Source organism: Barbus barbus, assembly GCF_936440315.1.
Source record: "Barbus barbus genome assembly, chromosome: 2".
NCBI lineage: Eukaryota > Metazoa > Chordata > Actinopteri > Cypriniformes > Cyprinidae > Barbus > Barbus barbus.
Window position 1 is genome coordinate 24,116,827 of NC_136730.1, and position 12,605 is coordinate 24,129,431.

General features: G+C 36.1%; 1 protein-coding gene across 1 annotated transcript in view; it reads left to right on the forward strand.

Moving 5' to 3' along the window:
- Window positions 1-12,605, forward strand: part of sorcs2 (sortilin-related VPS10 domain containing receptor 2) — a gene marked incomplete at both ends in the record, with an annotated part of 173,342 nt that overhangs the window by 84,735 nt on the left and 76,002 nt on the right. The window contains one exon of the mRNA XM_079436645.1: window positions 10,344-10,443. Within this exon, the coding sequence (XP_079292771.1) occupies window positions 10,344-10,443 (100 nt within the window). The remainder of the gene's footprint in view (window positions 1-10,343; window positions 10,444-12,605) is intronic.

Consider the following 12,605-nt stretch of genomic DNA (forward strand, 5'->3'; position numbering starts at 1 on the left):
TAGTGTAAAAGGATTACAAAAATATAATTTTTTAGATTATTAAAATGTTCTATACATGTAAGAAAAGTGGTTCTTTTAAGAAATGTGCATTGTAAGGTTCTTTGAAAAGTGTTCTTTTATGGCATCTCTGTGAATATTCCCTCTTGGAACCTTTATTTCTAAGAGTGCAGCATGATTCCTGTTTCATAATGTTTATGTGACTGCTTTGGTCATGTCTGTATCTAACCAGATTGTTTAATAGTTGCACAAGTCAGAATTATCTCTGTGTTCCCAGCCTCAAGTTGGCAGCTGACCAGGCCCCCTTGCAACACTGAGTCTTTGAAATTATAGATACATATTTTTCTGAAAGCAAACCGCACAGATCATCCCGAAGGGCTTTCCATGAGTGTTGGGTCATGCTTCCCTCTGATTCAGCTCTGCTGTTAGGAGAAAATAGCCTGTGTGATAAATGTGGTTTTTAACTTTCTATTCATCAAAGATTCCTAACACAAAATAATTACACAGCACAACTTTTTAAAAAATATGAAATGCTTCTTGAGCACCAAATGCACATATTAAACTGATTTCTGAAGGACCTTGTAACGCTGAAGACTGTAGTAATGACTGCTTAAAATTCAGTTTTGTCATCACAGGAATAAATTAAATTTTTATATATATTTAAATAGAAGTTAATTGTAACAGTTGTAATAATATTTCACAATATTTCTGGTTTACTATATTTTTGATCAAATAAATGCAACCTTGATGAGAATCTTTTCGAAACTTTTTGAAACAGTAGTATAGGTTCAAAAATAAGTGTTATAAAATAATGTATTGTACTGTGAAGTCCTGACAGTTTGCACAAATCCTTTTAGCTATTTGTAAACAATAGAAGCGTTCTGGTTAGCTTGAATGTTGATATGCTATTTACAGGGTAGCGGTGAGATAATGTCCTTTGGGAGGGTTGGAGGATCGATGGTTGTGTTCAGTTTGAGAGATGCCAGAGCTAATCAAGACAAACGTAGTGATTGTAACATTCGTGAACACATGGATTCAGCGAGATTTCTCTTTTAGGTAACACTTTAGAATACTGATCCTTTGTTAATGAATAATTACACAGGAACAAGTTACTAATGCACTATTAACATTGTAGTAACTACTATTACCTAACAAGAAACTGTGATTATTGATTTAGTAAGTAGTAGCGCTCCGTTGAAACTGGTAGTTAACTAATAGCTAATCAATAACTAGTATTTTTTTATATATCCTGGAGAACTACTAAGAACTACTGTTTACAGGTTCATAATTAATGTGAATTATGCATAATGTATAATTAATTCTAAAATGAAGATCATGGTAACCCACTAGTAATGACTCAAGAATGATCAAATTCTTCTAAAGGAACTACTAACTACTTGGATCAGTATTCTAAAGTGATCTAAATCATAACTCCCTAATATTGACTGACGCTATTGTAAGCTTTTGAGATATATGTAAGGTTTTGGATAGTAATGACTCAAGTGTTACTACATCCTTCTGAAGAAACTACTAATTATTTGGATCAGTATTCTAAAGTGAAGATCACGGTAACCCACTAGTAATGATTTAAGGGTTACCAAATCTAGCAAAATGAATTACTAACCAAAACAAGTTTACAATGACTTCAGTAATTACTAGGGAGTTATCACGATCTTCACTTTAGAATACTGATCCAAATAATTAGTAATTCCTTCTGAAGAATTTGGTAATGCTTGAGTCATTACTAGTGGGTTACCATGACCTTTACTTTAGAATTAATTATGCATTATTCATATTAATTATGAATCTGTATACAATAGTTCTTAGGGAGGTATGAAAAAATAGTTACTGATTAGCTAATAGTGAACTACCACATTCGACTAAGCACTATTACTTACTAATTCATTAATCAGAGTTTCTTGTTAGTTACTATATAGTAGCTACTAGAGTGCTAATATTGCGTTACTCATGTGTTCTTGTGTAGTTATTCATTAATGATGGAACAGTATTCTAAAGTGTTACCCTCTTTTCTCTCTGCTGGCTTCCATCAAATGATCTCTCCTTTTGGTTAACTGGTTTGTGAACCTTCCCCTACCGACTGAAGAAACTGTTGGTTTGCTCTTTCTACATTTCCTTGCCTTTTCACGTAATTAAGTCTCAAGACCCTCAGATGCGCAGTATAGGTATATGGACTGACTCACTGCTCCTCAGTCAGTTTTTAATAATGACAGAATTTTTAGGCAAATTTTTACCCTACATAATTTCTCACAAAAAAAGGCAGGGCAGTCTTTTCTATTAATCAAATTTGTGTCATTATCTAGTTCTGTAACGGGGCGAACAAGACGTGAGGCGTGCGGATCCATCTGCAAAGCTTTATTAAAAGGCATGTGTAACAAAGTTCGTTGGTCGGGAAGAAGGAGGCGGGAACCGGCAAACATTTAAAGAATATAATAACCAAAATAAACAAACGTAAAAGTACAGCGGCAGCCCCTCACGGACGACTGCCTCACACAAAACACAAAATAAAATCCAGGCCTGGTCCTCTCTCGTCTTCCACTGTCATCACTCCTCCTTTTATCCTTCCGGAGCTCCTCCGTGGGACTCGAGACCGGTGAGTGGCGCAGGTGTCGCTCATTATCATTCACTCCACCGGCCTCGTTCCGCTCCCACGGCTCTCGGCCCCACCCCACTCATTACTACAGCATGGTTATAAACAAGCATTGGCTGATACACAGCAAACAGACATAGACGAGGCAAGACAAAGAGTATTCCTTAGACAAGCGTGGGTCTTCGATCGGCGAACAGTATCCAACAGGGCAAGGCAAAGAGAGATGAACCAGGTACACGAGCAATAATCCAGGCAGGGGCAAACACAATCCAAAACAGCAGAGTAAAGGGTTAAACCAAGATACACAAGCTAGAATCAAAACAGGCAAGGCAAGACTAAGAAAACTACGAAAGGCTCCGTAAGGTAGCTATCAGCTAGGGTAGCGATAAGTGCATACAATACTCAGCAGAGAGGAAGAGGAAGTCCATGGTTTATGTAAGGTGTGTGATCAGTGCAATCAGCTGTGTGATCAGTGCAATGGATGATGGGAATTGTAGTCTGAGGTGGCGTGCAACAGTTAGTGTGGCGCAAGAGTCCATGTGGTGAGCGAGTGACCTCTGGTGGTGAGTTAACGGAAGTTCATGGACCAGATTCATGACAAGTAATATAACACAAACATATTTATTAGCCATATTATAAACATTCTCTTTATGGGAATGATGTGCCTTAAAATAGTCAGATTTGATTTATGAAGTCTCATGACCTTTTCCTGCTCTATGTGCAATAAAAACCGTATGATAGCCTTTCATAATAGTAAGTGAGAAGGCATTAGTGAGAATTAATTGCACCCAGCAGTATAATATGAGGGGTGTACATTAATCAGCAGTGGCTTAATAACTACCAAATACATTTAAGGCATCTCTGAATGGAGTGGCCATTTCATTGAGTTTATATCAAAAACTATATTGAAATATTGTAATAGGATTTCTTATTACAAGTGCATTTATTAATCTGCTGCAATTTGTTCTGTATCATCAGGTTAGCAATTCTTTTATTTTGTTCTTAATTCAGTTAACCACACATCCTTGTACAGTAGCTGCATTCTGAAGTTTATAATGTGTTAGACTTGCTTTGCACGGATCACTGTGATTTTCCCTAGAAAGATCTATGTCTCATTTGACCACAACTCTTTTCTCATTGTGTTCAGGTCACTATTAAGGTTTTGGCAAAATTCAGACATACTTTAATATTCTTTGCTACTGAACCTGCAAAGTGATCTTTTAGGCTGTTCTGTGGCTTCTCTCGCAAGTCTCCTTGTTCGTGCAGAGAATTTTGATAGACGACCTTTACTAAACTGAGTGGTTTGGTTTCGCTTCCACTTTCTGATATTTGAGCCAACACAGAGCCCACTGAAACATTCACACACTTGGAAATTACTTTTTCCTAATTTCAGCATTTGTTGAGTTTATTTATAACTAATTTGGCATTCTCTTTAGTATTCATTTCGGTCTTTGAATCGTTTTACTATGGGGTTTTCAGCCAAAAAATTATTTTAATGATTCAAAGGTAGAAGCCAATTGTTGAGGCTGTTGTGTACTTTCAGTTTTTTTTCGGTTTTGTTTTCTGTTTGACTGTTCAAACGGCATATTCCTTTTTTCATTTTTTTGTTACGAATATCATAAAACAATGTTGTATTGAGATAATTAATATTTGATTTAGTGCTTAGGAATAAATAACAAGCTACATTTCACTGTTATTTGCATTTCATTACAACGGGTGAATTCGACCTAAATGCATTTATAAGACATTTACCAGCATGCAGCACCAGAGCGTCTTGTTTCTTAAATGCAGAAGGACTAAAATGCGTCTAATTTTCACAACAACAAGCACAAAGCATGAAAGGAAATTAGCATCATTAGATTAGGGGGTATCTGCACGGTGGCAGAGAAGCAGCTTGTACTGTTGTAGCACTGGTGTAAACACTTCACAGATCCTCTTCAGTTCTGATACCTGGCTCCTCGCGGCCTACTTCAACCTGTTTGTGCATCTTAATGGTGTACAGGGTGTTTAAAAACTGACGCAAATATGAGTCAGCAAAGATGTTGGACCCTATTCAAGGTTTCGTTCTTTAAGAATTCTCGAATGAGTAACTAATTAGTTGCTGTTCTAATGTACTGTAGTTCATAAAACGTTGAAGTTGAAGTTGAAGTGTAAATGTTCAAGAAATGCCACATTATTTGCCAGGATATTGGATGCTCTCCAATGGGCAAAAATTATATGCACTCTTTCAGTTACATGATTTACTAACCATTTACATATTTTGATTTACAGTTTGTCCTTTCTAAAGTCATAGACATTAACAGTTGTTTGTGGAAATGAAAAACATTCCCTCAAGCTTTTAGACTTTTGTTCATACTGTATGTCCTTGAGTTTAAGCATACCCATTCATTTACATCATTTGGCAGACACTTTTATAAAAACGTAGTTGACTTTTACTCAAGGTATAAGATACGTACTGTATCACATATCCCTTTGGCTACCTAGGAACACGTCATGACAGGACCGACGAGGATCTCAACGCCAACTTTAACAAGGGGCACAATCATTGTGCTTATGACCACTAATATTCCAGTCTCATACTACTGGTTAACCTTTCTAAACTAAACTAAAAACAGAAGCTCTGCCTTCTTGTTTCAACCTGCTGGACAGACTATACACCTGCATTAGATGGGAAAGGAAGAGTTAATGTACCCCAATCATTATCATACTGTGTTTGTTTGCTTAGGCCAGAGGAGAACTGGATCTCTGACTGAGATGCTTTTCTTTCTCTATTTCTGTCATCTGATGGAGTTTTGGTTCCCTGCAACCATTGCCTTTGGCTTGCGTATTTGTGGTTTAAAATTAACTTAATATTGAGTGATATTATCAATATGCCTGCACTGACACCATCTGATGGGAACAAACTTGAACTGAATTATGTTGGATAATGACGCTGTTGTCTTTTGTAGAGCTGCTTTATAGCTAAATTGCATCTTGCAGCATTGACACTGTTATTGAACTGAACTGAATCAACATTGAACTGACTCAAGCTGAATAAATAACTTTGCACTGTTATTAACCTGAACTAAAACAACACTAAACTTTGAACCGAATAATAATTGAGTAATGACACTATTGTCTTTTTAGAACCTCTTACACAGAATTGGATTCTGCTGTTTTCTTGGTTGTTACTGTGAAGCTGCAGTCTGTATGGTAAAAAGTGCCATAGAAATAAAGGTGACTTGATTTGACCTTACTTGACTATCATCAGTTCATGCATTCCCTGGGAGTCATACTTATGATCTTGATGTTTTTAGCACCATGCTCTACTGTTTGAGCTGCAGGAGTGCTATTCTGCTATAGACTTTCAAAGGTGAAAAATGTTTTTGATTGACTATTGTTTGCTTTTATGAATATTGTTCGCTTTTAATTTATTTGAATTGTAGATTTGAAAAGTACTACAATTTACTATAGCGGGCACAGGTTTATCACAAGCAGATTTGAGCAGCTTCACCAAGTATATTTTGGGAAGTACATTATTTGAATGGTGAATGGCAACCAATTTTCACTTTAAAAGTACAAATAACAAATATAACACGTCATTGTCAGTTCACCAGTGCAAGATAAAATGCCTGTTTAAAATGCAGGGAGTCTATTAAAGGTGCCGGTCATGGTCAATGTCTAGTTTTTGGAAGACCTGTCAGAGAATATTTATGACACCACTTCACGTAAATGATGTTTGACGCTAATGCTAACCTCCCGCTGTGTCTCTAGTGGTGGTCTGAAGGATTTTACACAAGCACAGAAATCAAGTACGCCTGTCAAAGTGTGGGTTATTTTCAGTAGAGATCCATCAACAAGCAAAAAAGAACATTTTTTTTGAACATCAAGGACAAGGACATGTACATGGCTTTGAAAAATAGCATGCACGTTCTTCAATGCATTGATGCTTTTGTACGTTTTTAGATATTACTGTCTTCCTCCAGCGCTTCCGTCCAAATACACAGGGTGTTCTCATACCTTTAATCGTGATTCAATGTGACAGCAAATGTCTGCACGTAGTATGACTCATGATCCCAAATGGATACAGAAAGTCACAATGTTTTCTGTTCATTTCCAAACTTGGAAACAGTTCACTTTCCCTCATGGCAAGAATTTGATTTATTCTGAGATTTAGAATTGCCTCAAAACTAATTTGACTTTCTACAAGCTTTGTACATCATCAAAGATATACCATTATCAGTAGATTGGCAGATGATGCTGTTGATGTCAAGATATTTTATGCCTAATATATTTAAATTGTCTTGAAAAGCACCTTGTTTTCTTTTTCTGTTAATGATTTCTGAAGGGTTATGCGACACTGAAGGCTAGAGTAATGACTGTTGAAAATTCAGTTTTGCATCACAGGAATAAATGGCATTTTAAAATGTATTGTAATAGAAAAAAAAAAATTAATCGTAATAATATTTCACAATATAATGTAGCTTTGGTGAGCATGAGACTTCTTTTAAAAAACATTAAAAAAATTATTAGACCAAACTTTTGGAACTTTTTTAGGAATACTTTATTATGGAAAAGCCAGAATCATTGATTGAATATCAATTAGATTTGAAGTTTTGAAATATTGTCCCTTTTTTCTTTCTCCACCTTTTCTTCCCTTCATGTTTCTCTATTATCCACACTCCTCCTTCACCAGCGGCGTTAGTCCTGTCAGCTAATCAGTGGCATTAAATGAGCTATCCGATTAAGTTAGCATCATTAGCGAAACGTTTGGCAACCGAAGCGCAGCGTGCCACACAATCCTCCAAATTAGCTTTATTAGTTACATAATGTTCCTCTGAGGCCTCTAACATTTCACTCTCCACAAGAGGATTTACTTAATGAGTTGGCTGTTTCTGGCGCTCGCTCCACCAACTCCGCTGATGACCTCTGCCGAGTTTTACTCCACTTTGAGACGCTGAACGCCATGATTGTCTGATTGAGTATTCTAATTAACAGACTCGACTCTTCTTAATGAATGGCATGTATTAGGAATTCGATTAAGATTTAAAAGCAATCATGGCTTTTTAGTATTTTTATCAATTAAATTTTGCTAAGGTGAGGATGTTTTGGTAATAATGAAGCAAATTTTGAACAGTAATAACAAAACACTGCCTTTCTTGTGATTATACCATCTGTCATGTTAGAGTGATACTGTAAACTGTATTAATAATTTTAGGATAGGATAAGTTTGATAACAAGCACAAGCGGTAACAATATTCGAAATGACAACATGGCAGTGTTTTTATTTTATTTTATTTTTCTCTTCCTTTTATTATATACTGATTGTGGGGGGTTAACAAGCAAAAAAATACATTTACATTTTAAGTATTTGATATTTTCTTTCAAATTTCTACTTTGAAAAGCTCAATCCGTCATGTTCACTATCATCATGTTTAAATTTAAAAGGCTGTTTGTAGGATGCTGTTCCTCAGACCTTCCTCTAGTTCTTCATCCTGCCATGATACCTCGCTGTGATGTGTTGGAAACATGACGCCTGGCATAATGATCAGCGGTAGCCCACTTCCCCCACCCTGCCCAGCCTTCCCTCCCGCTTTCATTTAAACCTCTCGAGGTGAAACACCTCTGTTCTGTCAAGTAAGAAACAAAAATGTTAGCTCAGCAGGAGCTCCAGAGAAGAGTTCTGTTCACTTCTGTTTTTTAATTAGTTCTATGGGGGAAGTCTTTAGCGCTGGATGTTTGTGTTGAGGAATAGTCTTTGATCAGGCATTTTGCACACTATATCGGCTGCCAGCAGCAGTAGGGTTCACAGTTTGTTAACAGTGAGGTAAAAGATACTGACATAGTCACTTTAAACGTAACCCTGTGACCTTGACCTTGTTCTCAAGCGCATTTCATGTAACTGTGTTGTGTGATAATGATTGGTTCTGACAGTGTCAGACTGGTTTAGGCCACAGCTGTCCGCCTGGTTGATTTTTGCAAATATTTCCACACCTGTGATGCTGCCTTGTCATATCTTATATCTACAGCAGTTCAAATAGCTTCTCCTTGAGCTGACATCAATCTCTGGCTATAGTTTACGTCACATTAGCTGCCACACTTGAAACATCGTCATCTTTAAAACTGATTTGACGCCGTCCTTTAACGTGCCGTTGTTGTCAGTATTAAATTGAACATTCTTGTTATAGCAGTCATCTGGGCTATGTCTACAGTAATCCAGATACATTTAAAACAGCATTTTCATTTCAGAATGCTCTCTGTCCATACTAGCATTTTAAAGTGTCTTGCAAAAGTTTCTCATCCACACCAAAACACCAGAAAATCGTCTTATAGCACATGCATATGTAATGAAAGCTCACTTAGATGTTACAGATAGACCAGACAGAATGAATTTCTCATACTATTCATCTGGCATGTTCATTTTATTAGCAAAATATCACACCACTTACTGGTGCGTCCAGGTCGCACTCAATTGGCATTACATGTATATTCTAAAACGCAATTGACCATTCGCAAAGAGCTTGATTGACATGTGATCTGACCAATCATAACTCTGAATCCACCATCTTGCCCACCAAACAAATCAGATTAGCAGATTAGCTTTGGTGGACTTAACTTGAAAAATTGTGTGTATTGACGTCTTTCCGCTGTTGAAATAAAATACGTTCTGATGTTCATTCATGTTTATTTCATGCTTTAAGTAAATATAAAAAGAGTAAGACAATCGGTTCACGTCGTGACGAGGTGCAACAGTGATCTGTCACGACAATAAAGAGTCACAAAACGGTATTTATTGTCTGAATTTCTTAAAAATAAATAAATAAAATTATCCTGTTATATAGTATCCTGCTCTGTATTGTCTGTCGGCACATTGTCAGTTTCCTCTTTGCTCTGTGATGCATTTTTTTACGGCGTGAGAACATGATCTGTATTGTGAGACCATTGTTTGACATAGCAACAGTAACTAAGGAGGGCGGGTTTTTGCACAGGGTCAATTGCCCTTATGTTTTGCCGCAGAACAACAATTGCCATCTTTGCAGGAGAGTAATATGAATATTGTACAAAGTAACACTGTGGAAGTGAATAGCACATAACAGGCACATAAGGGTAAAAACATAGATATCTATAGGTACAATATGTGTTACATGACTAAACATGCGTCATTGGTTTTAAATACCTCCATTTTAGAGTCCACACTACAATGCGAAACAGCTTTTTCAAATTATCCACTTAATAGAGTGTGTCTTCAAAAAACTCTGTTTTCACAAGGACAAAAATGCCATCTCAGTGTGGAGAGAAGGCCAAAATGTAGAGAACAATATGTATTTTCCTGTGTATCTGCAGTAGTGTAGACATAGCCTTTGTTTGTTTGACTCTGCAAAAACACAATGGCATAAACATTTCAGAACGACTTTTCAAAAACTGATGTTTTGAAGCACGTTTGTAATTGTCAGAACTACACTAGCATCCATCCCAGTGCAGAGATATGGGGTTGAAAAGACATGAGAATATACAAACAGTATCTATCTCCAGTATAAGAGAGATGAATAGTTGAAAAAAAAGTCTATTTATTTTATAAAAAATATTCTGTCAGAAATATACACATGACCATATACAGTCAGTTATCAGTTTTTGCTCTAAATCTAATAATCTGAGGATGCTATCCAGATGGATATGTGTGTGACTCAGTAATTAAACAGTGTGATAATATCAGGAGGATGACCTTTCTCTCTTTTTTTTGCTCCCTCTCTCCATGCAGATCCAGTGATTATGGGTCAACCTACACCAAGCTCAACCTGATGCCTGGGACAACCATCATAGTCACAACCTTCTACATCTGTCCCACCAATAAGAAAAAGGTGAGTGTCTTTACTAAATCCTTGACCAGTTCTTCATTATCGTTAAAATAAATAATAGTTTTATAAAGAATACGCACATTTCCCCTTTTACTGCCATTTTATTATCATGATGAATGCATATAATTGTCATATTAATTGTTTTTTCACCACATATGTTAATGAATATGCAAGTAGGGTAATTAATTAGCATGCATAGATACTGAAATTAACACTCAATTATAAATTATTGACAGAGGTGCTGTATATGGGACGCCTAAGTTTACTTCACTATATTTCAATTAAATCCTAATGTAATCATGACAAACTATATATCATTGGAAAGGTCTAAATCTCCTAAATAGATATTTTACCAAATTTTGTTGTTGAAAATTATGTAGGAACAGTAATTGATTAATTTATGACGAGTGCACCAAGAGTCTATGATATATCATAACAGGAGTTCTGACCTTTGTCACAAAAAGTATTTATTTCCTTGCCTTTTTTCCTATCACATATTTTAGCAATCATCATAGGTTATATACCATTTGAAATCTTAAAATCTCAAAATTTATCCTGTGTAAACCATCGGACATTGCGTTACCATAGAAATGGTACTTCAAAATGTTTTAGCAGTCTCCTCCCCCTTAGCGGGGGTGTCATATTACAAAATGTATTACGGTCTTTTAGAATCAAAACTTTTTATAATTTTGACAAAATACATATCGTTGGAAAGGATTGAGTCTCAAGATTCCTTATTTGGTGTTTATTCTGTTATAGATGTAATATTGAGAGAGAAATTGATAGATTTGTGACAGAAATGCATCAACAAAAAATTCAATGGCGTTTGAATGGCACCCAGTGGCTGTTTTTGGTATAACGCCTGAACAAAATTGCATATGAACCTCAATTTTTTTTATATCAACTTCAAATTTGGAACAACTTATGTACACATATGGCTTTAATTTTATAGCAATTTTAGATTTGTAACTATTTTCTGTAATAATCTGCTAATTGTCTTCTTTAAAAAGAGACCAACCTTTGGTCTGTATTCAAAAGCGTTCATGAATTATAATAATATAAGTTTGCACTTTTTCGTGAATTTTCAAAAATGGGATGACAGTTTACGGGTTAAGTACAGATCAGGGATTCACATATATAAAATATAAAATTGTACTTAGGAGCCTCATATGGTTTTTCTCACTTGATATTAGAATGTGTTCAAATACAGCTAATAAATATCTCCCGTGAGTGTGTGAGTACAATTAAATGTGAGGAGTTTAAGGTCGTGTGAATTTCTTTTCCCTCCCTTATGGAGATTGATGGTAATGATCACCCTAGAGCAACTGTGACATGTTCAAGCGTGTCAAAGTCATCCTAATGAAGTTTACAGGGATCTCCTGCTCATTAGTAATCTCCTCACAACCCCTTAAACATGAACACACGTCACAGCTGAAGAAGTGCTAGCTGTCTATAATAGGCGATTTAGCAGAGACACATCAAATCTTGTCTGCTGTGCTGTCTCCAACTCTTGATACAAAGCACAATATTAATAATTCACAGGAAAATAACAGTCACAAATTAAATGCAGTATGTTGGAGTACAAAGCTGTGTTTTGCTGTTTGTGGCTGCAAAATAAATTGCACGGGAAGTGTTGACTTCAGGAGACAAAAGGGAAAAGTAACTCCACAGTCACTCCTGATGGTGTAACAGTCAAACCCCTTTCCCACGTCAGACTCCTTTTGTTCAAATCTCAGATGACCGTACCTTGACTGTCGACACAAAGAGTGTTTTGAGCAGAGCAGGACAATACGTGCACTTTCTGCTGTGTCTGGGAAAAAAAGTGGCTTTCATGAAAACAGACACTTGCAGGCTTCTAGGGAACAACCCTTGAGTGTCCTCATTGATGGTGCTGCCGTCTGGGGCACTTGCAGAGAAAAGCATCTATTTGCAGAGCTGGCAACACATTTCATTTAAGTTGTTGTGGTGTGCTTGTTTTACAAGGCTGCTTGCAAGGCTGAAAAAAAAACTTTTGGTCTCTTAAAAGAGTAAAAAAATATATATATTTAAAAAAAATTATATCTCTTTTTTATGAAATGTATTTTTATAAATAGATACAGCTGTATATATATCAATCATTTAAAAAATATGATTATCTCTATGAATGTTATGAATGTTGTTTTTAG